The sequence below is a fragment of the Poecilia formosa genome, unplaced genomic scaffold (assembly GCF_000485575.1).
Source record: "Poecilia formosa unplaced genomic scaffold, Poecilia_formosa-5.1.2 Scaffold305, whole genome shotgun sequence".
Lineage (NCBI taxonomy): Eukaryota > Metazoa > Chordata > Actinopteri > Cyprinodontiformes > Poeciliidae > Poecilia > Poecilia formosa.
Window position 1 is genome coordinate 370,866 of NW_006800244.1, and position 25,543 is coordinate 396,408.

At 38.3% G+C, this 25,543-nt stretch overlaps 1 protein-coding gene across 5 annotated transcripts in view; it reads right to left on the reverse strand.

Moving 5' to 3' along the window:
- Positions 1-205: 205 nt before the first annotated feature.
- Positions 206-25,543, reverse strand: part of LOC103152228 (Kv channel-interacting protein 2) — a 98,483-nt gene continuing 73,145 nt past the window's right edge. For 2 of the 5 annotated variants that reach the window (XM_016660964.1, XM_007572616.2), the window contains 7 exons: positions 5,577-5,701; positions 5,427-5,496; positions 3,804-3,874; positions 3,505-3,612; positions 2,453-2,557; positions 2,300-2,362; positions 206-2,212 (listed from right to left, as the gene is read on the reverse strand). In XM_016660964.1, the coding sequence (XP_016516450.1) occupies positions 2,165-2,212; positions 2,300-2,362; positions 2,453-2,557; positions 3,505-3,612; positions 3,804-3,874; positions 5,427-5,496; positions 5,577-5,701 (590 nt within the window). In that variant the 3' untranslated portion in view covers positions 206-2,164. Of the gene's footprint in view, positions 2,213-2,299; positions 2,363-2,452; positions 2,558-3,504; positions 3,613-3,803; positions 3,875-5,426; positions 5,497-5,576; positions 5,702-8,160; positions 8,260-11,765; positions 11,982-22,452; positions 23,095-25,543 lie in introns of those variants that run through there. The other 3 variants (XM_007572613.2, XM_016660962.1, XM_007572615.2) reach the window with 3 other exon arrangements.

Here is a 25,543-nt window from a genome sequence, read left to right on the forward strand (position 1 = left end):
TGTGGCTAGTCTGATCCATTTCCTGATGATTTTGTATAAAAAAAGAACTAGCCTAAGAGTTTTTCTACAGTAATAAAATCTGTTGTTGCTGAAAATGGGGCATTTCGAACATTTTATTTTTCCTTTATTTACTATATAGTTTCACGAGTATAGGAATGAATCAGTAATGAAATTCTAAAGAGACAAGAATGTGGAGTCTTTGAAATTCAAATTTCATCCCATGTTGCATAGTAACTGATTTTTATTATCTCTGTACAAAATATACACATTTTGAATATGTAATGCAACCAGCAGCTAGCTAACCGGACAATCATTACAACATGTAACTTTTCATTGCTCTAGACACAGTACATGCGGGTATAGACAGGTTTTACTGTAGTCAGGAACCTAAGAACTGAGCTGAAACACTTTTCTAGTAAAATAAAAAGTACTGCATGTGTAAACTATACCACAGAGTTAGGAATGTTTGAAAGAAAATAATTAAAAAAAATGCAGTTCCTTTGAAGGAAGTGAGAGATTGGGTGGAAATGGAAAGGTACTGTGATGGAGAACATTATTGCTATTCCATGTTAGGTTCTCTGAATTAATGTTTCAGTGCCTCTGGTAACAAGGTGTTGGAGCTCAGTGATGTTCTGGTATAAAAAGAGGCAAATTATATGGTAGCTGTAAACATTTTTAAAGAAATATTCATAACAGCTTATCATGCAGGTTCACAACCTTGAGTGACATTGACAGTGAGCAGGCAAAACTGCATACCTTTACCTCTAAGTGCTTTTTGCCTCACTGATTACAGTATCTCATATCCATTAGACTCACATTTGTCTAATATTTCCTCTTTGGTGGCAGAAATATGGATAATAAGAAAAGGGAAATGTGGCGGACATGGGGAAAAAAAATCAAAACATCCATATTCATCATATTGTAACTCTGCAAAAGCTAAATAGCCTTTTATTCAAAATAAACATGATTTTGAAGTGGTAGAACCTGCTACAACCACATGACATTTCAGGTAATAAGAATTTCACACATACGGTCTTGGATACACTGATTTTCCCTTTAATGAAATTTGAAAGCCCAGTATGACTGCGGTTTACAGTCGTATACTGACATGGTTTGACTGGTCAAAAGCTGATCAACTATAGTGCTATTCCAACATCGCACTGGCTAATTGTCATTCCACTGGGAATGCTAAAAACATTACAACAGTCATCAGACAACTACTGCTAGGACTGGATAGTTTGGAAGGCCAGGAATTAGTCTAACCCATGAATAAACAGGGGTGCCGACCCACCGCGGGGACTCATCTGTAAGACAGACAGCATGTCTTCCTGATACACATGCACACACACACACGCACGCACACACACAGAGGGTGAGGCACCTGTGAATGACTAGGAACAGCAGACAGACGAGCAGACTTTGGAGTATCTCTTTAAATATGTAATTAGATATTAGTGACATCATCATGCGATACTGAAGTCAGTTTCTCTTGGAAAACACTTTTGTTTAGCTTTCAACTCGACTCTCTGGGATCTTCAATTTGTTGGTCGCTCCATCAGGAAGTGTCTTTCTCCGTCACGTCCACCAGGTGGCCACAGACTCATTTCTATGGTTCCTCTCGGCTCCAGGGAGGCGTTCCCGCACGGCGCGCAACAGAGGCGAGATCAGAATCACAAATCCAAATATCGAGCATAATAGGGCAAAGGGAGAAAGTTATTTCGGATCAAGGTTTTAAAGGAAACTTGATCCGGCTGAGTCCAGCCTTTGCAAGCTGTGACAGCTGACCCGCTAGACACAGTAATAAATAAAAGTTCAAATAAAACTGCTGGGGGTGTGCTAGTTGCCGTAAGCCCACTGCAAGCATTCTTTGTCTGTGCTCAAGGATAAAACTAATTAAGGTTCTTTACGATTAGCCTGGGAGTCATGGAAACTCCACCGTTGCTGGAAGAAATGCCACTAGAGGTCCAGGAGGAGGGTGATGGTCTCTCTGCGCCCAAAGGATTCACAGTTCTCAGCGATGACACAAGCTCAGGCCTGTATCCCACTCAGCCACACACACAGACACACAAACATTCACAAACTCGTTCTATCTCTTCAGTCCTGATGCCTTTTCCGCCAACACCACTCCCCTCCCTGGTGCCAGTATCCTCACTGGTCCAGATCCTTAGATGACATTGTCAAACAGCTGCATGGACTGCATGATGTTCTCATCCTGAACGGAGACAGAGACAAACACCACTTTGTTTACGCTCATGTGGTTAAAACCGAGGGCAACTACAGACAAAAGTTTTCTCTGTACCTTTTTACATGAATCAATAAATTCATCTATGGTGACCACCCCATCTCTATTCTGGTCCATTTTCTGAAAGAAAACATATTAATTTTCAAAAGAATGTCTGTGACCATATGCAGTCTGGGAGATAACATCAAAGCAAACACTGAGAAATTAAACCTGAAAGAAGCTCTCCACGTGTTCCCTTGGAGCATCGTCCATCATAGTGGGGTACGTGTATTTTCCCATCATGTCATAGATGGACTTCATGATGTCCAGCATTTCCTACAAAGTTAATGTCAAAAAACACACAGGTGTTAGAGATGTAGAAGAAAACAATATTCTTTTATGACGGTTGAAGAGGTAAAAATCAAAGTGTGGGTTCTGATTTTTAGACAAGAGGACCGAAGGGAATGTTCCAGCTGCTGAGGGATTACACTTCTAAGCCTTCCTGGGAAAGTTCATTCTGGGGGAGGGCAGTTCACCTCAAAGTGATAGCTTTCAAACAGGAAAAGGTGGACTACTCCCTCCTGGTCTGCCTCAAGAAGAGAAGTTAGAGTGTCTTGTTCATCCTGTGGACAATCTTCTAAAATGAAGAAGGAAATCAATAGACAGGCTGAGGCCTTGTCTGCAGTAACGCAGATGCTGCTGTCCTGTGTCATGCTGGAGAACAGCAGAACCAAAAGCTCTCAATTTACCTGTCTTTGCTCTGACCTTCATCTATAAGTGATGAGACCTGGATTATGACTGAAAGAACAAAATCTAAAATACAAATGTCCTGAATTATCTTCATCTATAGAGTGGCTGCACTCACTAAGGGAAGCTCAAATTAGATTCACTTCTCCTCCACATCAAGACGAGTCAGCTAAGGTGGTTCAGACACCTGACACCCGCTAAAGGGGAGATCCTATAGGGAAACCCCCAATCACCGGATTCAACATTCATTGCTTCTGGCCTGGAAATAAACACATTGAGATCCCCCAGGATATGCTGGAGAGTCCCAGTTGGGTGAGAGATTTCTAGGTTTCCGTTTTTTGTTTTTTTTTGTTTTTTGTTTTACATGTTACCTCTGTGACCAGTTTTTGGATAAGTGACAGACGAAAGAAATCTCAAACGCTGGAAGGCAATAAATGCTTAACACAAGGGATAAGTTCAAAATTCTGAAAGGATATTGAAATTCAAATCTATTAAAATAAAACTTGTCGGTTTGCAAATTAACGTGAGTGTGTTACCTCTTTGGTAATGCAGCCATCCTTGTTCAGGTCATATAGGTTAAAAGCCCAGTTTAGCCGGTCATTAATCGTCCCTCTCAAGATGATGGACAGACCAAAAACAAAGTCCTGATAGGGAAAATTAATCAATTAGGAACTGCTAAAGGTCTGACATATTGATGAGGTAAACTATTTATGACTTTCTCTGCCCTGTGGGCTGGTGTTGAGGTGGATAATACATCTTTGTTTGACTGCCACTGCTGTGTCAAATTTCAGATGAGCCCAGATTTGCTTTGATCCGTTCAAAGAACAGAGCTCACCTCGAAACTAACGGAGCCATTCTTGTTGGTGTCGAAGGCTTCAAACAGGAAATGTGCATACATACTCGAATCTGCAAAGGGAGAGACTAAGAGTAACCCGAGAGCAGCGGAAACGTGAAGTCTTTGAACGGCTCTGATTAGCAGTGAGCCAAATATAGACTAGATATAAAAATAATTTCAGATACAACTGGAGGCAAGTGGTTAACATTTCATAAAACTAAATATCATGAAATGATAGATCACTTTGCCTCACTGCAGAACATCTACTACGGTTAGGAAGAACTGATTATTATGAGTTAAAAATAGAGTAGTTATTTTATTGTGATAAAAGAAAGATACGCTTCCATTCAGTGCTTCCCTTACAGATTTCTGTTTTCATTTTTTTAAAGTCTGAACATTAAAGACCACCAGGTAAATGTCATTATGTACAAAGATGAGCTGAGTAGAAACATAATACAGTTTCCAAATAATTATTCGATTTTTTTCAAGGAAAAACAGTAACACAAACCAATTTTGCCTCTAAAATGATCTGCATTGAACATTTTAGGAAGATACACATCACTAATACATCTAGCATAAAACCAATGCAGCATTTCAGAAAAAGAAAATCAGTCAAACATAGTAGTGATAATGTGATATTCTGGGAATGCTTTGCTGATGGAACCCTTTATTTAACTCTTCGCCAAAACATCTAGAATCAGCATGTTGGGCCATCAGCTCACGGGACAGAACCAAGATCAGAAGCACACCAGCAAGTCCATGTCTAACAAGTTCCAGAAAATGAAGATGTCAGAGTGGCCTAATCAAAAACTGATAAATGGTGACATGACCTTTAATAGCCTGTTCAAGCCCAAAAAGCCATCCAGTGTTACAAATTTAAAAACATTCTGTAAAGAAAAATGGGTCAAAATTTCGATACATAAACTGATTATTATTTTTCTCAAATTCATGATGACATGAGTTGCCAATACTGGTGGCACAACAAATTCTAAGGTTTTGTGGTGCCAACCATGTTGGTTTTTAGCTTTTCCCACTAATAAAAAAAAAAAACATATCTTAATGTTGTTGCAACTTTTGCAGGTGTTATTTTCTTTAGGTTGGGCTATTTACCTTTTGTCTCTAACACTGTAAATGTATTTGGAACATCCAGTGACCTAAAGAGTCTCAGTTATTTAAACCCTGATTACAAACTGACTTCTCAACATGGTATACTGCCACCTTTTGGTTCTTATTTCAGTTTGCTTGCACAACGCAACTTTTAAACATGGTTTACAGTCATTAATGTCACACAACATATTTGACTGACTTTCATATATTATATTAGAAACTTCTATTTTAACTACATTTGATTTAAATAAATTAATTACTTAGAACCTTTAGTTTATACTGTGTACATCTGTACTTGTGGCCTCTGAGTTGAGCCATAACAGTATTTACTCAGGTCATCTTTGTCGGATCTTAATATTATTTTTGATCACCTGAAACATTCAGGCATGACACAAAAAGCAACAACAGAAAAATATAAATGTCAGATTATTTTACAGTGGTGTACATCTATTTGTTGAACATTTATTTTAATAGAAATATCAACATTTAAATTACACTGTCAAAAATGAAACTCACCGCCCTGAGGAAAGAACTGTGAGTAAATGTTTTTAAAGTTCTCCTCATTCACCACTCCACTCGGACACTCCTAGTGAAAAACAAAAGGAAAATGAAAATACTAACATATTTAAATGCAGCTGAGAATAAAAGTGAACAATGGAAACCTACATTTTTGAAACCCCTGTAGAGGACCTGCAACTCCTTCTTGGTGAACTTTGTCTGCTCTTCCAGCTTGTCCATGCTCTCTGGGCGATGGCACACAGTGGACAACTCAAAGTCATCTTCAACACTGTCTGTAAGAGACATAAAAGGGTTAGTCGCTGTAAAAATAGCCATCAGGGCAAGATCCAAACCTCAAGAAGGGAAAGTCATCTTACTAGTAATATCAAAGTCATGTAAAGAAAATCACATCCAGCCACACTTTTCGTTCTACGTAAATTAAACATTACACAAAACCAAAAAGATTATATTTTCACAACTAAAGAAAGGAGAGAAAACTCAATGAAACAAAGAAAATGTGTCATATAAATTCATGTACTGGGAAAATAATCTAATTTTGAGTTCAGATGAGCAACTCCATTGGGATTAGGTTCGCTTACACTCCTTGTTGCATTTAAAACATGAACCACGAAACATTTCTAAAACGTATTCTAAAGATGTCAAAGTTAGAGTCATTGCCATAATTTTTAGCTGCCTCCCCGAACATTGGCAATACCATTCAAAAGCACACCACGACTATGTTTCAAGAAGTACACTAATGTCAATCTGTACATCCTGTGGACAATCTAGAAGACTCATACAAAACGTTTTATTAATGAATGAGAACAAAACAGAAAGTTCAGTAAAACATACTGCTGGACACTGGAAGACTATTTCATGCGTTTGAACCTATAGAACTGTGATAAACGCGCTTGTGAAGTGAAGGACATGGATCATTAATATGGATAAAACAAACTTAACAGTTATTTTACCTTTTTTATAAAATCCCAAATGTTTACAGTACGAATGTAGATAAGTTAAGAATAAGAGCCACATCATAGCTGATACACTCAAGCAGTACTCTGTCTTGTGCTCTTGAACCCTCTCTGCTTGCAACTTGTCTATTCATTCTCACATTCTCTCTACTTGTCTTCTCTCCCCACCCATCGTCCTGAAATTTTTTACAACTCCGTTTTATTTCACTCATCCTCCTTATTCCTCCTTTATGACCCTTGATCCATTTTCTCCTAGTCTTTCTTTAAGACACCTTTTTCATTCCCCTTTTTCTCCTCCACTCTCCTGAGATCCCTTTTCATTCTACTTTATCTTCTCATCTAGTTTAACAACCCCTTCTTATCCCAAATTTCTTCTCCATCACTCTTTATGACCCCAGACACTGAGACTGACCACCATATGGAGGAGGCTAATTTTTAGCTGTGATCTCCTGCTTTTGGTCATCATCAATGTCTCGCGACTATATGTAAGAGTTAGCACATAGACAGACAGACCAGAGTAATGTCTGTATTACGAAAGATGAGATCCAGATCTGTCTATTCATTTACTGCTTCACCGTACCATCACTTCTGAAAAAGACATCACGGTACCCCTTCAGACAGAAACTGAATTCCAGGTGTAATCTACTTCTAGATCTAGAATGACGACCTCAGATTTAGAAGAGCAGGCTCTCGTCCCAGCTGCATCAGTCTGAGCTGCAAACTGCTCCAGGACATGGTAAAAATCATGGTTTGAAGATGCATAAGGAACCATAGCAGCTGCAGAGATCCCATCAATAAATGACACAAACAGAAGGGAGGGCAAGAGAAGCACTGGTGGAGTCCAATCCACACTGGGAAAAAAAATTGATTTGGAAAAAAACGTGAGGACACACCACTTACCTTAGTTATAGACATACTGCAAGACACTCTGTGATCTTACAGTACCAACTCCCACAAAACACACATGAACTGACCAACCAAAATGTCCTAAGACCCCAATAGCATTTCCTTAAGGGTAATGACTACATCAATGTTCAACAGCCAGGACAAAAACACTCTTCTTCTGGAGTCCAAGACTCAAGAATCAGTTACTGCCTTCTTTCAAACTCCCCACACTAAGCTTACTTTAGAGAGTTAAGTATTGTGATACAATTGCTGGAACATGCTCTCTGGCACAATTGGAAACACCACCCTGGTCAGTCACTCTGTCGGTGTTGTCCAAGCCTCCGCTGCAACACCAAAGACGCTTGTAAATCACAACATTTTCACAACCTTTCAGGGTACAGGGGCACTAGAGAGCTTTTTTAAATCAGTGACCTCTGTCATAGTACCTTACCTACCCAGGTCTTATTTTCCGCCTCCTCTGTGGAGGACCTGGTGACTGGGTTAAGAAGGTCATCAAAGCATTCTTTCCAATGTCTGGCAATGTCAATAGTCCTGGTTTTCATGAAGGGTCTTTCACACAAATTCACTTAGAAAGCATAAAATCTCAAGCTTAAGTGAAAGACTGAAAGAGGTAAAACAAACAGACATACTTTATATTAACTGTGTTTATTAAGTACAAACACACCTTCTACTTTTAGATGTCACACTGTACAAATTGTAACACCAAACCTGCTGGGTTTATGCTTAATTCAAACTGTGAGGCTCTCCATTTCTATGTGCTACGTTAGCTGAATGTGGTAATGACAGCATCCACACAAATGTTAATGTGAACTCTCTAGAGAGGCTACTGGAAGAAAAGCAAAGAGATGTATGAAGAGTGAAGGAGCACTTGCTTTGACTGATTGAGGGAGTGGTCGAGGGCGTGCAGCACGGCAGCAGCTTGAGGAATCGCTGCTTTATGGTTTTTTTGCTTTGACTGGTGGAGGGGTTACCTGCAATCACCAACCATAGCACACAGGTTAGATATGTACACTGACATGAGTCTTTTTACGTCTCTAGCAACATGCCTGTAGAACCAAAACACACATAACACACAACAAAACAAACAAAAAAAAAATGCAACAAACTAGTTCATGCTGATCAGGCAGGTAATTGCCTTCTGGCTTGGCTCAACAAAGGGAGACCATTTTTATTTGCATCCCAATATTTAAGGCTGTCAAAAATATTATCACCTGGATTTAACAAAGTAAATAGGTAAGAGGCTCCCGTTGAGTAATTATGGATAATCATGCTTCAGCTAGCATTATTTAAACCCTAGTCGATGCAGGAAATGGCTTCTCAACCTTCTTTGAAGACACATCCTGTGGTTGGGGGAAATATATGAATCTGTTTTACACTCTAACAAAAAAAAACATCTAAATAGAATGCTGAAGCTATTAAAATTATGTGGAGAACTGTCCAACACATTATTAAAAACTAGAAAGATGCTGGGGAACAATCATGTTTGTGGAAGAAGTGTGCTTAAACCAAAACCTCAAATGACTGTGATAGGTGATCACCTACATGTTTGGTAAAATCAAAAACACCAGCAGAAATCCCAGGTATGTTCACTAAGGAACATAAGAGCATTTACACATTCATCCTGCAAACAAGCTCAAGAGATTGGGACAAAAAGTTAAGTAGCCTGAATAAAATCATTGATCAGTGAGACTAAACGAAGAAAGCCTTAAGTTTGTCAAGGAGAATAAAAATTGCACTCAGGAGGAGCTGATCATCATGTGGTCTGATGAGTCCAGAACTTCCCCTGATCTAGAGTGTAAGAAGAGGAGGGATGCACCCATCATGCATAGTGCAAGACAATAATGTTCACAAATGGATTGGTCAGCAGAGTCCAGAATTTAACCCCATCTACAATCTTTGACACATGTTGGAGAAAAACAGTTTGACTCTTCCATAATCTCTATAAGAGCTTGGAGAAAAATTAAGGCAGTTCTGAGAAAACCATAAATATGAGAAATTTATTAAAATAGCACAATAGCGAATAGCGAATTCCGTGAACAGAGCCATAGGCGATCCAATAACATGTTGGGGTGTGTGACCTTTTTTGGATGGCAAAACTTTTCCAAAAACATATTATTTCAGTTATACTGAAATAAAACTTCCAGTATAACTTCCTAACAATCATCTCAAACAAATGGCAAAACACAGACCTAATTTTACACACAAAGCCCAGCTACTGACTACTGCATCTTATTTCCTTAGTTACCAAAAATGACTTTGGTATTTTTCCAAGGCCAGCCAATGGTTTGAACAATGCAGGACAATTGGTGTGAAAATAAACCGAACCACGGCATCTATGATGTGTCATCCCATTGTCTTTCTGTAGCATGCAGCCTCAGGGACTGTCACTTTCTTCGCCTGTGGTTGTGGCATTATTTGCAAACAAAGCAGGCAGAGCACATTGTCCAATATCTGGCAGACTCATCCATCCAACTACCTAAACACAGGCTCTACCCCGGTGCCTTAAGGTGCTCGTACAGGTGAGCAATTTATCTTTCTCTACATGGACCCAAAAGCAGACCATATCACAGAAATCAATAGCAGAGACTTTAAAAATTAATCAGAGGTAAGTTTAAGGAGTTTATGCATGCAAATGATTATAAATATAGAAAACTAATATGTAATCTTATAGCCGGTAGGCTGGAACAAGGAAAAGATGAAAGAATATCACAATGAAGATTTTTTATGCATTGGTTAATGCAACAGTGATCGTTCTGAAGCTTTGAAATAGACAAATAAAAAACACTTTTGTTTCATGAATTTTCGTGCCTCTGCTGACTCTGCATGGTGCATTGAGCCTAAAATACTTGCAAGAACCATCAAAGCCTCTGTCAATGCATCGTAGCTAACTCTCAACCTCCTCTGTCTGTCTTTCTTTCTGTCTGTCAGTCTGTCTGATCTCTTTTGCTGCCAAAGTACCGTGATGAATGTGTGCTGAGTTACCTTTGATATCATTTTATTTTCTGACGATGACACCTGAAATTATTTTATTCTGCTCCAAGTCAAAATAAAATGAAAGAAGTTTTCCTTCTTATGCTTTTTGGTTGCAGTGCTACTGGGTTCAGTAGTACGGGTAATTTTGACACCTTTTCACAGATTCTTGGGTGCAGCAATACTAGATTTTACACAAATATTGTGTTTCTAGACTCAAGATATATCAGGATAATTAAACAAAACCAGAAAAGATTCAAGTGTGAAGTCTATGAAGACTTCTTATTTAGTTATTTATTTACATTTTTTTACTTTAAATTTAGAAGAAAACCAGACATAAAACATAAAACAACAAAGAGAATCAGGAAAGCAAAGGAATTTTGAGTTGTAGATTTTTTTAAAAGATATTTTTGGATAAATGCTCAAGTCTTCCAACCAGAAAGCCCTTAGTCTGCCGTGCAAGCTGTGTCTTGTGTCCTGGTGGCACTCTGGCTAAGACACATTGCCTGAATTCACGTTATCAGTTCAGCATGATCTTCCCAGATATTTATAAAGGAGGGACTTCTAATCAAGACCTCTTTGCATCTCTGTTAAACACATTGTGGCATTTATTTATTTATTTATTTTCCTCCAAGTATCATTATTATTACTAGTTCCTAGAAAAAAAAAAAAACAATTGTGAACTCATTTGGCTACTGGAATTGTCCTTTACTTTATTAAAATATAGCAGTAATAATACCTGCAACCCTAAAAGGATATGTATGTTTAGATAATAAGTATATGTAGTAATAATAAATAAATAAATAAATAAATAAATAAATAAATAAATAAATAAATAAATAAATGCTTGATGGGGTAAAGAAATTATCCCTAGAACTCAAACAAAATTGAAATAACAAATAATTTGAAAATAATTTTTACTAATAACCTATAACTACAAATAATTAAAGGTTATACTAAAATTATTATACTGCTGCTATGACTGTTGCCACTACTACTACTACTACTAATAATAACTGCTATATTATCATAACTTTATGAATAAAAACACACAACTTTTCTTAATAGCCTTTGATAAAAATTCATTCAGAAATCCAGAGTAAATTGTAGTTTTCTATTGTGTAAACAAATCAGAGGACTTCAGATGCACAATTGTATCATAGTGAACTAGAGAATAACTCCATCATAGGTATAAATTCAGTTCTATTAAAGGTACAAAGTAATGCCCAGAGTTTGTTGTTTCCTAGAAAAATTCTTCTCGCAGAAGATGTTCCAAAACCATCCAGCCACACATTAGCAGCACAGAATGAGTGTGGGAAATTGGTATGACAAGATGTCATGTTTAACTCTAAAGAAATAGACACAGACACACACACACGCCCACACACACACACACAGACAGCATTCCTGCCTCCTGCCAGCTGAGTGTTTCCCCACTGTCCCATCACCTCATTAAATATTTTGACTAACTCCAGGGTTTCTGCTCCTTCCCAAACACTTCCCTTACCTGCCACAGAGATGTCGATAAGCCCCAGAAAGTGCATCAGTTTGAGGGAGCTGCAGACCACGAGGAGGATGCCCACAGTCTGCAGCCCCTCCACCTCCCACTTGTCTCGGAAGAACAGATGCATCCTTTCCTCCTTTGCTCTCCCTATGTTCCTGTTCACACAAATCTTACTCTTGCCTTGCGGGGGGAGAAGACCACCTTCGGACACCTCCTCCCCCCCTCAACAAATAGTTTCCAAAAAGGAATGTGCTGTCCTTGTTTCTCAGTCCTCCTCTACGTGCCGTGTCCAGCCATCCTAACTCCGCACGGATCCCCACCCTCTTTATTTTTCACTGAAAATAGATTATTATTCTCCTTGTTTCTTCTTCCAGAGCGGAAAGAAAAAGCCGGTGGGGATGCGGACTCCCTCCTCCGCCTCCAGCAGCCTGTCAGAGGTTGTTTAGCTTCCAGGTGAAGTTTGGACCATTCACTGTGTGGGTCCTGACAGGTTGGTGGCAATTGTTTTCAGATTCTCTGATTTTCCAGATTCTGACTCTGAAACTCTCTCTACTCTGTGCCTTGGCTCCGTCACTCCGCTACTCTCTGTGTCCCTCCCGAGCTTAATTGGGTCAGTGATGGGGATGAGTGAAAGAGGAAGGAGGAAAAGGATGATAAATTTAAGAAGAGGAAACGGGAGGTGAGTACTACTTGCAGTTGAAGAGGTGAAACAAGGTGGTGTGAGGCTGGAAACACGGGAGAAAACAAAAGAATAACGAGGCAGCGAATTAAGGAAAGAGACAAGAAGAAACATTTGGACAGGAGAGACGAGATGCAACAGTCAGAGCTGAACACAACAGCAGTCATGAGAAAAGCAGAAAAAAAAAGATAATGGTGATTTTTGAATAAGAAAAAGACAAAGATTATCAAAGAGGACGAGAGTAAAACAGTGACGACAGAAATCCAAAGCATCTGACGCAGTAGCTACTGTGGGCAAACTCGCAGATGTGACAATATCCCCTGAGTGTAAAATCGACACATGTGCACACACACAGACACACAGCCTGGAGGTGAAAGCTGGGCAACATGTAGTGCATACGCAATGCTGCACAGAGCTGAACCTTTCAGACAGGAAAGAAGATGCTGCTTTCACATCTGGGTCGCTGACATTATCAGTCTTCAAAAAAATTGAAAAGAAAAACTATAAACTGGTTTTAGACAAGCAAAACTATAATGATATGTCTGATTTGAATAGAGAAACAATGGCCCGGATTTTATTTACCATAAAAGAAAGATTATGCGGTTGTGTGGGCGAAAATGCTTTGTTGATGTCTGATGTCAAGCGAGAATGACCTGGTTGGTTAGATATGACAGATGGGTGACTTGGTGGATCAAATTACCTCTAATTACAAGGAAGTTGTGTAGAACACAATCTCTGGCTACAGCACATTGTAGCCAGAGATTACAATCTATGAGTGGCTCCTGTCCTTAGTTGATCTGGACAGGAGCTGCAGATCGCACAGAGTCAACAAATTTGAATAACAGTTTGAAAGTACTAAACTTTCCATTCAGTACTAAATATTTGACTTTTTGATACCAGGAATGCTGTAAGGTACTAACTAACCTTTAAACTTCAACTAGCAAACCTTTGTTACAAAAAAAAATCTAAGAGAAGCTAAACAAACGTTTTCTTCGATTGAGATCCTTTGCTTTGTGACGGCCACCACCAAACTCTGAGTTTGTCCTCTTTAAGATTCTTTGGAGGTAATTTAATAGCATGCTTAAAGTCATCCTCCATTTCAAAGATCAACTTGTGCCTGAGCTTTAACTTCCTGGCTGATGTCTTGAGACGTCGGTTCAATACTTCCACGCAATGTTCTTTCTTCATGTTACCATCTATTTTGAGAAATACATTCACATGTTTGTCTCCAATTAACTCAAATGTTTGAGTTAAAACATTTGTGTAAATACCTGATTTCAACTGAATTTCAAGCCAACCTCATTAATCTGCTTTAAATAAAATGGAGACACACAGAACTAACAAAATATCTGCGATTGGAAATACAGATGGTTGGGAAAGTTGGGTAAATAAGCGAATCTCCATCCAGCTCCCCATATGACAGCTGTCACTTTCACTGCTAATCCAGCATAAGGTCTGTGCAGTCTGTTGCCAGTTGACTGAAAGCACTGCTCCAATTTACTTGGAAACTGAGAGACTGTGTGATATAATTAGCAGGCCAGTGGTGAGCTTACCAGAAAACCTTCTCAGATGTCCATCCTCACCAACCCCGACTCACCCACGATGCTCTCACCACCTCCAACGGTTCTGTTAGGGCAGCTCGATTCCAAATGCAAAAGTCACTGAGCTTATTTTAGCCCAAACTGTTTACGGCTCATCTGCTTGAGAAAGTGATGGCTTAAAGAATCCCCAAGAGAAGCTCTGTACCAAAAATAATGTTGGACATTCACTTGCCTGAATTTTAATCGACAGTAGATGTTGACACATGAACACATACACACACACACCCCACACACACACACACACACGCACGCACACACACACACTCAAGCTCTCTCTGAGGCGGTAATAAAATGTTAGGTTAATCAGTCTTAGTTGATTAGTCTCCGCGAGGAGTAGTTTGCCCGAAGCCAGGCACATCTCCTAATTGAAATGCCTCCATATTTAGTCGTCTACCTGGGCAATTATTTCTCTCAAAACTGATTAAAACGTCTAAGAGACTGGGGGAAAACGTGCATGTGTGGGAAAGCATCAAGCAAATGAGACACAAGAGGTCATTGACAAATGGTGCTCAAAATTGGCTAGTGTGTTTTCAATTAGACAAATGAAATAAGGGATCCATTTGCATGGACCATTAGCATTTGAAGATATTTTTAATATGGTGATGTGAGACAGAAAAAAAAACAGACAGATCGTAACAAGGCCAAGTCCTTGCAGCATGAATTAGAGATGAATGCAAATGAACAGAGGGTAAAGTAAAAAGGAAAAAAAAAGTTTTTCTCTTTGGAGGATCTCAGATCATCCTGCATGCACGAACGTAATCGAAAGTGAAGTTTATATTAACATTCTTTTTTGTGGGGCAACGTCTTAAATCAACTACGATGTGACCTGATAAAAATCTGACTGTTGATAATAAATCAGAAGTCATTCTCAAAGAATTGCTAGAGACTTAAAATTTTAAAAATGGTAAACCTTTCATTTTTTTTTATTAAAATGTTTAAATTTCCCTTGTTTATCTTAAACATCTTTTAGTTTTGGGTTAACAATGCAAGTGTTTGGTTTCCGACAGATTTCTTCTGTTTTTGCTTTTTCTTTTTTTTAGTCACACTTAAATGCTTCAGGTCATCAAACTAACCTTAATATCTGGCAAAGATAACCAGAGAAAATACTAAATGAATTTGAAAAACATGATATTGTTCAATACGGTGAGGATGTCAAACTCACTTTAATTTGGAACTGCATCAAGATCATAAATGTCCTCAAAGGTCCGGCTGTGGCAGAACGTATCGATAAACCTACCCATTGACAAACTATTAAAATATGATTTATTAGAAAATGAGTAGTTAATTAATATTTAACAACTTTTCATTTTTACCTAACTTGGCAGTATACAGATAAAAACTGTTTTTATTTAATTTATAAAAGTATACTGCTCAAAAAAATAAAGGGAACATTTCACTTTAATTGTGTGTGTGGCTCCAAATCCAGGCCTCCATTGGTTAATAAATTTGATTTCCATTGATGATTTTTGTGTGATTTTGTTGTCAGCACATTCAACTTTGTACAGAACAAAGTATTCAATGAGAATATTTCATTCATTCAGATCTAGGATGTGTTATTTGAGTGTTCCCTTTATTTTTTTGAGCAGTGTATATTTAAGTACACAACTGTTATCTTGAAGGTCCCATTTATGTGTCCCACTGAAGTCTACGTCCATGTAAAGACTTATAGCAGTCCAGATTTGGCCGTTGGGCCTCGAGTTAGACAAGTGAATTAAGTGAAAACATGCAGAGTGTCCCCTTAAGCACAAGCTCACTAACCAAATAAATAAATAAATTCATTCAGGTTTTCCAGCAACAATATTAAAGCTAAGTGGAAGCATGCAGATTCACACTAAAGTAAAACATTTAAAATAAAAAAAAGTATAGGAATAAGAGAATGTACAAGGTAAATTTACAACATAAGATAAACAAAACTGTATAGCTATTCAAAATAGTATACTCAAATCAAAAGAAATGTAATTTAAATCCAATTTAAAAAAGAAAAATAAACAAAATTCATACTAATTTCAGAGCAAATAAAGCAGCCAACCTGAACTTGATCTGTAATAGACTTGTTGGCACTGATAATCTGACGTTTCCTCAATTCATTCTTTGTAATTACCCTTTCATACCTGTAGAGGTCAGTGTTAAGACAACTATTTAATGTGCAATTCTGTGTTCAAGAGGACTTTTGGCTCCACCCCACAACCTCTCCTCTCCGTCCTGTTATGTTTCATTTACATTCAGCACCAGTCGGAACCAGACTAGCCGTGCGATGACAGTAAAAGAACCTGAGCCATTAACAATTTTCAGCACCTTTGCACACACAGAGCTCTTCAGAAAGAATAGACACATGCTTACTTCTGTGTTGTAGTTTTACAGCATGAGATGAAAAATAAAAAAATAAATCAGACCAAATAATAAAAGTTGTGTTTTGGGTCACTTTTGTACTCGATTCAACAGTTCCTGTCCTTTTACTGTTGTGTCATGTGTTTCTGAGCAGTGAAGTACTCGGTCTAAATTGCATTTGCATTGTTCACAACAAGCCTCTAAGCCTATTTCCCATCAAAGCATAAACATGCCTCTCTCTACTGTTTGCTGCAAGACGCCAAATCAAGAAAACATCCTGAATGGATCGATACCACAAAAAGGGAAAAATGAAAACAAATATTTTTTGCAGCTGACAGAGAGGCTCAGCCCTCTTCAGGGATTTCTGCATCTGTTCAGAGATATTAATCCACTAGAGATCTGCATGGGAGGTTCCTGCCACAGCAGCTAATTTACAGAGGAAATCAACAACATTTCTAGCCAAACAACAGTTTACTTTGTCTGAGCAACAGACGAGCCAATGGGAAAGTTATTCCAAATGTTGCTGTGATGCAGCCATGAACGAGGATCAAATTGGCAGCAGAACGGCAGCAACTTGTAGCTTTTCTTTGGAAATGTAAAACAGGATAAATCCATCCCCTCGCTGTTTGACGTAAATGATTAATTCTGGTAAATCCTGCTCCTAGGCTTCTGTGCCCTTGTTAATACTTTATGTAGGTACAAGACTCGAGTCAAGAGCCAGATGAAAAAAAAAAGTCAATAAGAGACGGAGAGAAAAAAAGTGTATGAGCTGGAGGTTCAGAGTGAGAGCCAAATAAATTTAACTTTCACCCAGTGTCTTGAAAAGCAGCTGTCGTTGCAACACCACTACATCAGCAAAACAAGTTTTAGACAATTTACGTATTTTAATTCGTCAAACACATTTTAAAATTTAGATTAGGAGGAATAAAAGCTCTCGTCTCACACATTCAAAACAGACGCCACATCAGTTCCACTTTGTAACACAGACTGATTTCTGCAGACACATTTCCTTGGGTTAAGACAATCATACAAACTTAGGAAAAATGTCACTTTGTCCATTTTTCTTGCTTCTAATACATCAAATATGAAACTAAATGTTCACTCAGTGTATAAGGTATTCATTCTAAAATAAATTTATGCAAATTCCTGCAAATTCTAATAAAACACAAACGAACATGTTCAAGACCAAAGCTCTGTTGGTGTGAATGGCAGGGAGAGAAAGACAGAGTGAATTACTCCATTCACAGTGTTATCTTTTCACTCACATGATCTGAACCACCAACTTTTGGTCTTCCTCTCTTTCATCCACATAGTAGCTGACATACAAACTGTCTTTTTAACTTGAAGACATGCGCACAGCTGCTATCAAATTCAAAGGTGCAGGGCCAGCTGGAACAAAAAAGAGGAACACAAAAGAAGGAGAGAATAAGGTAGAGAGGGGTGAGTTTGGTATTGGATATCCCCTGTGTGATCCTCCTTGTCTCCCAGGCTCTCATCTATAGCTGGCTAACTAACAACGGTGCAGGGATGGAAAAGACCCAGACAAGGACAACAAGGACAGACTCCTTCACATCCATTGCTGATTTAATAAAGTTTACTAAATTATTGATATACTTCAGCTCCAAACCACTGAAAGAGGGATAATACTGTTCACCCTTGTTTTAGCAACACAACAGAAATAAGACTTATTAAACAATTCATTACTGTGAATTAATAGCCTGTCCCTGACATTTCTTTTCCTGTTGAGACTCTAAAGTGAAGGCTATATGATTCTGAGAACCCTTAGAGTGTGTGCAGCACCGCAGCTCCATCTCAATTTGCTGCGAGCACAAACACACTCCATTCTCCATTAGCTCGCCTATCAACTGAAGGGCAATTACAGGGAGGGCAGATGGACATAAAGGTGTGTGCATGAAATCAGACAAAAATGGGTCCTCTGGTGACCAGCAAAACATTTTAACAGCACTTATTCTTCTGCATTATACCAATACCACTCTATCACTGCCTAACATCTTCAATAGCTGCTTTCACGTTTGGACATAAACCATGTAGCTTCTGCACTTAACGATACCTACATCTTTCTAACCCTAACATTAAGCTTTGTCTTCCAGACATCGAGTAAAGATCCTTTCAGCCTGCTCCATTTTGTCATCTGATTCTTTGAGGCATAGCGCTGGAGCGCCTTGAAAATATATATTCCCATCTCTTTGAACTTTATTATTATTATTTTTTTACATTGTAAATAATAACTCCCATTTATGTTATTGGAATTTATTGTTATCAACCCAAATGTAGTGCACAAATATGATGCAGTTTGGCATGTCAAAACTATTTAGGACCAACTTTTGCTGCAGTTGTGTGGAAAAAAAAGAAATAGCTGAGCCAAAGAGTGAAGCTCTCAATTTATTAGTCTTTTTAGATTCCAACCTCTGTCTATGGTTATGAGATATGAATCATAACAAGGGTCAAATATTTTCTCCATAGGGTGACTGAGCTTAACTTTAGATCACCCTGACATCCACAGCAATCTGGAGGGAGCTGCTGCTGCTTTGCACATAAACAAGGCAGTACTTAATTAATATGTCTTCTTCGGAAGGTTTTCCTGGTCTTTTCCACTGGGAGGAGACCTAGGAAAAGACAGAATGTTTTTGGAGGGGCTAAATATTCATTTCAGCTTAGAAATGCTTTGGAATCGAGAGCAGCAGCTGGTGGAGAAGGATGTGTGAGTTTCTAACCTCGGCCTTTTACCTCGACAACCTGATTTCAAATAAGAAAAGACAATGGACCGATGACTGTTATTGTAGCTGTGGCTCTTGTCCAGCTGCTAAGTCATTAAAACGGATATGACACATAAGAGTATCAAAAGTGATGAAGGAGACCTCAAGTCCTCAGTCTTGTCGCAGGCATTAACTACTTCACAAAGCCCAGTGCCAAGTTCATTTCCTTCAAGATGAAAGACAAGAAAAAATGCTGTTGTGGACATGGAAACATGCCAAACCTTTCACTCAAGATTTGACAAAATAGACGAAAAGAAACAATACACAAACAGTAGATTTGAGGTGATTTGTTCTTAGTAACCACTGGGAGATAGATAAAGGTATCTATGCCTACCAGACTCCGAAAGAGTTATACGTAATCATTGTTTTTGTACTGCAAGGTACATTAAAGTTCCGTAAAGGTATGGAAAAAGAAGCGAAGAAAGGAAGGAAGTAGTTTCATCAGACATTATGCCACTCAGTACTGCACAGACCAACCCATTCAATATCCACCTCATAAACTAAATAGCACATCCCTGTCAATACCCATTTCTTTAAAATCTGTCTGTAACTCGTAAAACTTTGAGACTAAAGTGCTTTTCATAAACACTCGAAAGGAGATGTTCACTTTACTTTCTTTTTTACGCAAAATTAGATGCTGTTTATTTATTGCAGGGTCAGCAACACAGCTCGTTAAATTAATGAGCCTGAAATGTTTTTTTTTGTTTGTTTTTTTCCCTCACTTTCCTTGCTCTGACTCACCGGAAAATGACACAGAATGGGTCTTAAAAAGAAAAAAAAATATGGCAAAAACATGCAATTTCTTTTTGCTTCTTTCAACTTTTCATTGTTTAGTTCACAAAAAAAATTACATAAACATATTAATTAAAACCAACATGCATTACCTAAATAAAGAAGCAGCCACTATATTGACTAATGCAAATATGTGGAAGTAACAGATTAATTTACTAGTCAATAAATGAAAACATTACAGCAAAAACTCAACATAAGTTGCTTTCAGTCTGAACAAAGAAATGATTACGGAGCCATGCTTAAAGTGGATAGCACACACTGAAAGGTTGTCTCCAAATCCTTTAGTGATTCTGAGGAGTCTGAACGCTACAGTCATTCTGCCATCTGGACTAAGATCCTCCATTAAAAAATTTCATTAGCCTAAGTACTCACCCAGGAGTTGGCACACACAGATATACTCTCATTAAGGCAGCAATTTTCATAAAATATTATCAAAATATGTTAAACACTGAAATGCTCTCAAGAATGGAAGTATAATGTAAATTGAGCTCCATGTGTTTGCGTATATCTGTGTTTGATTACCTCTGCATACAAGTACTCATAGAGTGCAGAGGCATGGATATTAGGTATCCAAGTTTGTTTTTTTTTTTTGTTTTTTTTAAGATGACAGAGCTGCTGGCACACCTTGACTGCTGGAGTCAGTCCAAAGGGTGCATCAGGGATGAAAAGTGGCTTCAGGATGATCTGCTAGGAAAAAAGTCAATCTTTGCTGTTTTTATCTTAGTATACTGCAAGCCTGTCTCTCAAATTATTATCCATAGTTGGAGTACAGCGCATTAGTGCTAATGGTCATTAAAAGAGAAATCTTAGGATCCAGACAGCATATTGCTGACAGGGTAGGAGAACAGACAGGATCAAGATTGCCCATCTGCCCTATTGTCACAGTGAAAACAGTGATAAGAAGATGTGAACAATGTTGAGCAGATTGAAGGCAAGGAGGGCAAAACTTGGGTCATTTTTGATAAGACAGGCGTAGCAAAGAAAAGAAAATCAGAAATGTGTATATCAATCTACAGCTGATTAGTTTTATGGTACAGAAATTACAAAGAGCAAAAGAACAAAACCAGATTTAAATCAAATCTACATGAGCCAAATTCAAAGTTTTATGGAACAACTTTAATCAACATGCTGTTAATGTGGACATGAAAAATAAGACAGAAAAAATAAATGAATATATAAAATAAAAGTCTCTCAACAGCATAAAGAAGTCCCTTTTAGATTGAAGTCCCTTTTAGACTCAAAACTTCAGTAAACTTGTTACTGTTACCGTTTCCTTCTGTAAAATCTATTTGCATGCAGTAATGAGCCTGGATTAAAAAAAAATACATGGCTCTCAAAATATAGACCTATACATATGATCTAAACCCCACCAGCCTCAATTGGGTTAAGCAGCACAGAAATGATTCAAAACATACCAGCAAGTCCACTTCTGAATGGCTTGAAAAACGACTTTAGAAATATCCAAAGTTTGATTGTAATTTTGTCATGAAAAAGGATAAAAACCATTCAGTGTTGAATTAAAACAATTCTGCTGAAAAGAACAAAACCCACAGAGGTGATCAGGACTTACTGCCCGGTTGACTAAGAAAACGTTTTCACCTTTTTATAAGCAGTATTTTGTTTTGTTTTTCTCGCAAGTTTTCTTTGTTTTATATCTGCAGAAATTGGAAACATGTAAATTGACACCAAGTAAATAGAGTTGTAATCTGTTAGATGGAAATTATTTTCCAATTTACTGTCAATGTCTATCACTTTGCATCTGGTACTGAATTAGCCCACTGATGGATGATGAGAACATAATATGCTATTCTATTAGAATAGAATATTATTCTATTTTCTAGAATATAGACTAATTCTATATTCTACATAAAATTATTCTATGTAGCATACATATAATAATATATTCAGAGGGAAGCACTGTTGCAATAGAATAGAATACATCTACTCAGTTTTCACAAACATTGGATTGAAGGTAAAACATGCCAATTTATGATGTCAAGAAAGGTTTTTCATAGAAAACCTAATGAACAAAATGAGGTTACTTAACATGCATTATGTCAATCTAAACCACAAAACATGTTGATCTATAATCTGCAGCAGAGCCATATTTCCTTTCTTTCTGCATCCCCATATAAGCCTTGTGAGCTAATGTGAGCTCTAAAAGTAACGCTGGCACTCCCTCAGTGAAACTAGTGTCTCTTCAGAGCACTCAGACCCACTCCTTCCATTGTGTTATCGATTGAAAGGTAAAAGCACACACCCAAGGGGCAGAGAAAGTCCACACACACAGCTAAAGTTACACGGTTGTGTGTGTGTTTGGGAAGGAGAGGGAGGGATAGAGTGTTGCACAGCCCACCGGTAACAGGAACCCTTAGGCGGCACTGCTGCCAACTGAGGACCGGAGGAAAAGGGCAGCACACATAAAATTAACCTTTCACGCATTCAGTTGTGCGTTGATGTAACTTTAATAATATTTGACATAATTATTAAAAAAAAAAAAAAAAGATTTTTACCTTCCCCACCAACAGGCTCGAACATCCCAAATTGTTCCAGGACTTTGATGAAGAGACCCATTACCACCAGCACAGCGATCATCTCCAAGCCATCCAAGCTCAGCATCCTGGGGGACCGCCGTATGTCATCGCCCAGAACCGTACCACTAAGCCAAGTCGGGCTGCCCTGATCCTTGCCAGCAACGCAGCCACGCCCAATCTGAACACTTTGTCCAAGTTTAGGAAAGTTGTCCTCGACTCTCCTCCGTAGCTTTTGTATCAACTTCAATCCAGTTGCAAGTTTTCAGATGCAAAAGGGGTGAATAAGTTGTGAAAACTTCAAATTAATACTCCAGACGACTTGGCTTGAACCGGTTGATATTCCCCTGCTATCTCACAAAATCTGTCCTCAGTCAACCTCCTTTATTCGCCATTGGTTGCCATTAATGCTGAAGCTACAAGCAAGCAACACAGACATCCAAAGTGTCAAAACACCTGGGCTCCAGTTTTTACTTTTTTTTCTCTTCTGTCTTGTCTGTGTTTTTTTTTATTTTCTTCTAGGCCCTCCTCGAGTGATGGAATCTGGGGCTATGCTGCCTGCTTGTTAGTCCTTTTGGCAGTGGTTGTCAGGAAGTGAATGTTGTGAGGGGAAAAGAGAGTGAGTGAGAGAGAGCCGGCAGATAAAAAGAGGGGAGAGAGGATGAGTTGGAGATGGCATAGAAAATGAGAGGGAGGGAGGAAAAACTATCTGCGGCAGAGAGTGGGCAAGAATCATGCACACGCACAAACAGTGACACAGAGATTGTTGGTGGGGGGGGGATGCTAAGAAATGTCTTCTCTTTCCAGTAACATTTGATTGATTTGCACAGTGAGGTTACCTTGGAAACGGAAAGTGAGTGTGGAATATATTGGCAAGACAATATGCAATAATGTTCATCCAAATTCAAATATCACCTAACAAGCATCTTTTGACTGCGTCGCGACTGTGGCATCCGTTCTGCAGCGGGCAAATGCCTACAGGTTGATATCATGTTCCATTAACTTTTAAACGTCTTCCTGTGAAAGTTCTGTATGAAACAAATTGTAAGTTTTTTGTTTTTTTTTTACAATGTAATGTTCAATTTAAGAACATTACAGTGCTTGTAATGTTCTTAAATTGAACATTACAGGCACTGTTCAATTTAAGAAACCAACACCAAAGATTAAAGCAAACAGAGCATAAATCTTTATGCGTCACTCCCAGACTGTGAAATCTGTTTGTAAATGTGTAATTAACTTACGTTGACCTGTGAAGACGCATTCAGCTGGTGGTGCTCAAGAGAACATTTAACGCAAAACGAGGAAGAAACACTAGAAAGAAACTTAATGTGTAACAAACCCCCGTGTGAAAGCATAGGCCTTACACATTTTGAGAAATCTCAGCAAGGTGGGTGGAGACACGGAGGGGTGTGGCCAAGTGTGGACTGGAGGGGAAAAGTGGGGTTGTGGTCAGGAAGCACTGTTGCATACTTATAAACTTTCTTGCTATATTAGGTGACATTCCAGACACAAAACAATTCCACAGAAGCATAAAAACAAACCCTAAATAATCTATTTAGGCAGTTTATTGGCAATATATATATAATTTAGGGGTTCTATTTAGCTGCTGTAACTTCTACTAAAGCACTAAAAATGTAAGAGTGTATTAGCTTATATAGTAAATTATCTGTTCAAAGCAGCATGTTTACAAGTTCAGTGAACTCTGCTTGACAACTCTAAATGTAATGAAACTGTTTCTTTAACCAAGGAACTTAAATTGAGCACTGCTCATTCTAAAGAGATAAAGTATTGTTTTTTTTTTTCTTTGGGGAAAACAGCTGCTGCAAACAGAGTCTTTAGGAAAAACTTTGACTCGTTTATGGGAGAAAAAAATCCATTATTTCCACATGACGTTCTCTGTTAGGATGCAATTCTCTCTGTGGGATATGAATACTGATCAATTACAGGAACCTCTATACAAACTGAAGACTCATTCGTTGATCTGAAACCAGAAAACTTATGTGGAATTAAGCCCAACTCCAGCTGGAATGCACCCCAGTGGGGATCCTACTCCAGTTTCTTCAACATCTGTCTAAGATAGTGGGGAAGATGCAGAGAGCAGCAATGGGTTAAAGCAGCACTGTAAGATGAAACTTTAAGACGCTGAGCAGCAAGTTCTAATTTTGTTCTAATCATTACTGAAATGACAGCGTAAGTGCATCTGAAAAGGCAAATTTTGGAGATAGACAACCTCAAAAGAAAGCCTGAAACAAACCGTTTCTTGTTTTCATAATTTAAAATGTTTTATGGACAAACAGAGCCATAAAGCCAAGCTTTTTGCCAAAGATTATGCTATCCTTATTTCTGCAAAACACCTTAGTCTTAACCAAAATATTGCTTTCCAGGTTAAAAACAACCCAGGTCAAAGGGACACAACGCAGTTCATGCTAAGACAAAGACAATTCCTGCTGGTGGCGATGGCAGTCAGACCGTTTAGGGGAAGCAAAGGTTTTCGAAAGGAAATTTGCGTTTCCATCACCTCTTAGCTAAGGATTACCAACTTTAAATTAAGATCATATTAATAAAAGAAATAAATATAATCTACTTGTTGCTGGAAGCTTGACTTTAGAATTTTTAACACATCACCTTTTAGAGATCATTTGTATGACCTGAATGATTTTGCAGCTCCTCCAGAGTTAAACGAAACTAATGGACTATTTGCAATAAGGTAACTGCTGCATGGACGGGATTTTTTTAGGGGTATCGTTGTAGTAAAAAGGGGGTGGAATGGAAATGTGAGACACAATGGACAAACAGCATGCACAACTCATTCAGGTTTAGAGAAATAAGTTATGCGATTATTTAAAGTACCACTATCAGTCAGTCAGTCAGCTTGTAACTTGGACAAATAAATATGAATAGGAATCCATGCAGGCTGTAGCCATCAACCACCATCTGATGTTTTCTGCTAACATGGCTTCAAGTGAGGGTATCATCATGTGCAGCACAAATAACAGACAAATATGTGTTCCCTTTGAGTCCCACTGTCTCAATGTGTTTCGCTTTCAATGTTTTTTGACAGAAATTGTGGAAG